Source organism: Equus caballus, chromosome 16, assembly GCF_041296265.1.
Source record: "Equus caballus isolate H_3958 breed thoroughbred chromosome 16, TB-T2T, whole genome shotgun sequence".
Classification (NCBI taxonomy): Eukaryota; Metazoa; Chordata; class Mammalia; order Perissodactyla; family Equidae; genus Equus; species Equus caballus.
Window position 1 is genome coordinate 50,190,848 of NC_091699.1, and position 4,466 is coordinate 50,195,313.

General features: G+C 50.8%; 1 protein-coding gene across 1 annotated transcript; it reads right to left on the minus strand.

Moving 5' to 3' along the window:
- Positions 1–506: 506 nt before the first annotated feature.
- Positions 507–2,465, minus strand: ECATH-2 (myeloid cathelicidin 2). Its single transcript, NM_001081869.1, has 4 exons — positions 2,268–2,465; positions 1,521–1,628; positions 1,298–1,369; positions 507–688 (listed from the first exon to the last, which is right to left on the minus strand). Exons 1-4 carry the CDS (start codon positions 2,463–2,465, stop codon positions 593–595), a joined length of 474 nt encoding a protein of 157 aa, NP_001075338.1. The 3' UTR covers positions 507–592.
- Between the last annotated feature and the right edge of the window lie 2,001 nt (positions 2,466–4,466).

Sequence of the window (4,466 nt, forward strand, 5' to 3'; positions counted from 1 at the left end):
GAAAAGCCAGGAGTGGTGGGCTTTTCCAGAATTATTATTTTCACTGAAATTGGGTCTTTATGCACATTGTACCAGCAGGCTGAGCTTAGAACCCAGTCAGCCACAAGACTGCTTGGCATCTCTATGAGTGTTTAACAAAATGCCTGGCTGCACCCTCGACTGTCACCTCCATGTGAGCAGGACCAGCTCTGCAGCATCCCCACCACCCCTGCACACACAAGGGATTGCACGTCCCACTGAATGTTCAAGATGGGGGTGGGAGTTACATGAAGGACATAGAGAGGGAGCCTGATAATGGAGGAGCTGTCCTGTACTCTTGGCCCTGCTGCCTCGCCCCATGCCCTCCTGGATGGAAGAGCTGCCCCCACCCATCCCTGTGTTTTGTGCAAGCACGCTAACACACACACAGGCACAGACATACACACACACAGGGCCTCCCAGAGTTAAAGACTCAGTTGGTCGTAGTAAGTGGGAGAAGGCAAGACAAGTGAAATTGAAGTCTGGAGGAAGTTGCTTCAACAAGAATTTATTTTTCAGGGTCCAGAAGCCCAGCCAGAACAAGCAGACCCTAGGACCCTAGAAAGAACCTACATCAGGGAAAAGGGAGTTGGTCACGAAATCTCCTAAGCTGTTCAAGAAACTCCTGGAAAGATAAGGGAAACCAGTGCCGTCTCTTGATAGGCTGAGGCTGTGAACCAAGAGGAAACAGGATCCTTGTGAGGGCTGGGCCCAGAGTCAAGACAAGACCCCTCTCGACTTAGACACCCCATTACTGAGGCACTCCAAGAGACTTGAGCCCCAGTTCACCTCTGGCTCTGAGCTTAGGAGCATTTGGTTGAATCCCTATATCCACAAACAAGTGAGGAAACTGAGGCCCGGAGATGACAAGGGGCTTCCCAGGGTCACACAGCCCATCCAGCAAAGTGGGACAGGAGCGTGGGCTGAAAGCTCATTACTCTAAGTCAGTAGCTCTCAAATTTCAGCAGGAGTCAGAATCCCTGGGGGGCTTGTTAAACTAAAAATTGCCTGGGGCTCCACCCCAGAGTCTGATTCAGTAAGTCTGGTGGGGGCTGAGAATTTGCCATTCTGACAATCTCCCAGGTGAGGACCACATTTTGAGAACCGCTACTCTAAGGAATTTCAGAGTCAGTCCTGAGACCTGGGGCTCAGGTTGAGGCAGGAGCCCAGGGTAGGAGGGGCTTTCTCTGCCCTGGATGGGGCAGTGGGTAATTGGTACATAGGATGTTCCACGCAGCACCTCCCCACCAGGAGTTGCAACCCAGAATGGATCACTCACCTTATCACAGCTGATGTCGAAGTAGTCCTTGGCCGGGTCCAAGACAACTGTCCCCACACACTGTTTCACCAGCTGCGAAGGGGAGGCTTCAAGTCAAACTGGAACCCCCATGCCGTAACCTCACAGCCTCACCCCAGTGGATAGAAATATTCCCCAGAGGCTTCTGGGTCAGCTCCCTAGGAGGCATCAGCCAGCGCCCCCACACTCCAGCCCCCAACCTCACCCCATTCTCCTTGAAGTCACACTCCTCCAGTGGCTGCTGTGTTGTCCTGGGGCACACAGTCTCCTTCACCGTGAAGCTCACAGGCTTTGGGGTATCTGGGTCCTCGTCCTGGTCAAAGGAGAAAGTGGGGAGGCCAGGCTTGAGCCCATGCTTGCCATCTCTGACCTGTCTGCCATCCCTCACCAAAAGTGCAGCCTTTCAACAGCCCGTAGTGTGTGCCTGGCAATGGGCATGGTGCTGGGGTACAGAGGGGAGGAGGACAGGGCCCATTCCTGCCCTTGGCAGGCAAACAGAGAGCCCAAGTGGACCTCAGACAAGCTCTGACGAGGAGCACCTCCCCATCTGAGGGGGCTGAGGGAAATCAGGGTGGTCCTAGAGGAAAAGACATTGTCACCGGAACCTTAAGGCTGAGCAGAGCCCTTCCCTGTGTGGGAGACAACAGAGTGCAGAGTAGACATAAAGCAGAGGAGTCCCAATCTGGATCCAAAGACCCCTCATGTCCCTGGAGCTCCCAGAAGTCACTGAAGCCTGAATGTGGTTGTGAGTGGGGGGACCTCTTCCCACAGTAGAGATAAGACCGGAAGCTCTCATGCTGAGAGGGGACACAGCTCTGGGAAGGTTTCCTGAGATGTGGGACCACACTTAAAGGGAGAAGTGCCTTCCTGACAGGAGGGACAGCCTGAGCAAAGGGAGAGACAGTGTGGCCAGAGCAGACTTTCCCTCCCCACCGCCCCCTCCCAGACTCACTTCCTTGGGCAGCGGGTCCAGCTCCAGGAGGCGGTAGAGATTCTCATCTGAGGACCGCTGGTTGAGGCCATCCACGGCACGGAGTACGGCCTCCTTGTAGCTGAGGGTCTGAGTGGTGGCCAGAGGGATCACCAGGCCCAGTAGCAGTAGCAACAGTGACCATCTACCCAGGGAACAACTGTCCCTCTGGGTCTCCATGGTCCCCAAGTCTGCCTCCTCCCAGCCTGCAGGACCCTCCTTTATGCCCAGCCTGGGGATGACGCAAAGGCCCAACCAGGATGCTTCTTGACCAACCTCATCACTGGCCTCCTGCCAGGATGTGGCCTGGGTTTCCCTCATTCCCTGCTGTTGCGTCATGGGGCTTGCTGGACAGTGGGCGAGGTCTACCTTATGTGCAAGTGAAGAAATGTTTCCTCCATCTCTTTGACAAGGTCTTGGCCTCTCCTGGGCCCCACCAGGGAGCGTCACAGCCAGGGTTGCTTAAGAGAGTTGAGTCCTGCATGAGAGGAAGGGAGCCAGGTGCTTATCCTACATCCTTCTCCCTGCAACAGCCCTGGGTCTTCTGAGGAATCAGGGTAGTATAGTGTGTTCACCACTGCATCTCCACCTCTAGGCACTGCTGGGCACGCAGCAGGCACTCAGTTCGTAGTTGATGAATGAATAACAGTAACCCACCCACCCCCTTCTCTAGAGCCTCACCCACCCAGCCAGTCCCAAGGGAGACTTTCAAGGCCACACCATCCTGTCTCTGGACCCAGCCCTCAGCTAGTTCAGGGGCTCAGCACCATCTGTCCCCTCTCCTGGATTCTGCTCTACTGCCTTTCTCAGTCTAAAAATGTCCCAAGTCCCCACCAGACATGGCCTGTTGCCCTGGCCCCTCCTCAACTGAGCCTGAAGAAGGGTCATCTACACTCATTGACCCACTTCTTCACTCTCTCACTCAAGGCCACTGCAGGCGTGTCTGCCCTCATTGGATCCAGTGGCCACTCTCAAGTTTTACCTTTATCTGTGTAGGTTCTGGTGACTCTTCTCTCCTCCTGAAACTGCCCCCTGCACCATTCTCTCCTGAAGCCACTCTCCTGATTTCCCTCCTGCCTCCCTGGTGGCTCCTTCTCCATCTCCTCCAAGGACACTCCCCTTGATAAGGAGGGCTGCATATATGACAAACCCACAGCCGACATCATACTTAACTGTGAAAAACTGAAAGCCATTCCCCTGAGAACAGGAACAAATCAAGGGTGCCCACTCTCACCACTCCTATTCAACATAGTACTTGAGGTTTTGGCCAGAGCAATTAGGCAAGAAAAAGAAATAAAAGTATCTAAATTGGAAAGGAAGAAGTAAAACTCTCACTGTTTTCAGATGATATGATGCCATACAGAGAGAAATTATATGATTCTATATATAGAGAAAACCCTAAGGAATCCACCAGAAAGCTATTAGAAATAATCAAGAACTACAGCAAAATGGCAGGGTACAAAATCAACTTACAAAAATCAGTTGCATTTCTATACACTAATAATGAACTAGCAGAAATGTAATCCTATTTACAATCACAACAAAAAGAATAAAATACCTAGGAATAAATTTACTCAAAGAGGTGAAAGACATATACACTGAAATCTATAAGACATTATTGAAAGAAATCGAAGAAGACATAAAGAAATGGAAAGATGTCCCACGCTCATGGATTGGAAGAATAATCGTAGTTAAAGTGTCCTTGTTACCTAAAGCAATCTACAGATTCAGTGCAATGTCGATCAGAATCCCATTGACATTCTTCATGAAGATAGAACAAAGAACCCTAAAATTTATATGGAACAACAAAAGACCTCGAATAGCCAAAGCAATACAGAGAAAAAAGAACAAAGCCAGAGGCATCACAATCCCTGAACTTCAAAATATTCTACAAAGATGTAGTAATCAAAACAGCATGGTACTGGCACAAAAACAGACACACAGATCAATGGAACAGAATTGAAAGCCCGAAATAAAACCACACATCTATGCACAGCTAATCTTTTTTTTTTTTTAAAGATTTTATTTTTTCCCTTTGTCTCCCCAAAGCCCCCCAGTACATAGTGGCATATTCTTTGTTGTGGGTCCTTCTAGTTGTGGCATGTGGGATGCTGCCTCAGTGTGGTCTAATGAGCAGTACTATATCCGCGCCCAGGATTCAAACCGACGAAACACTGGGCT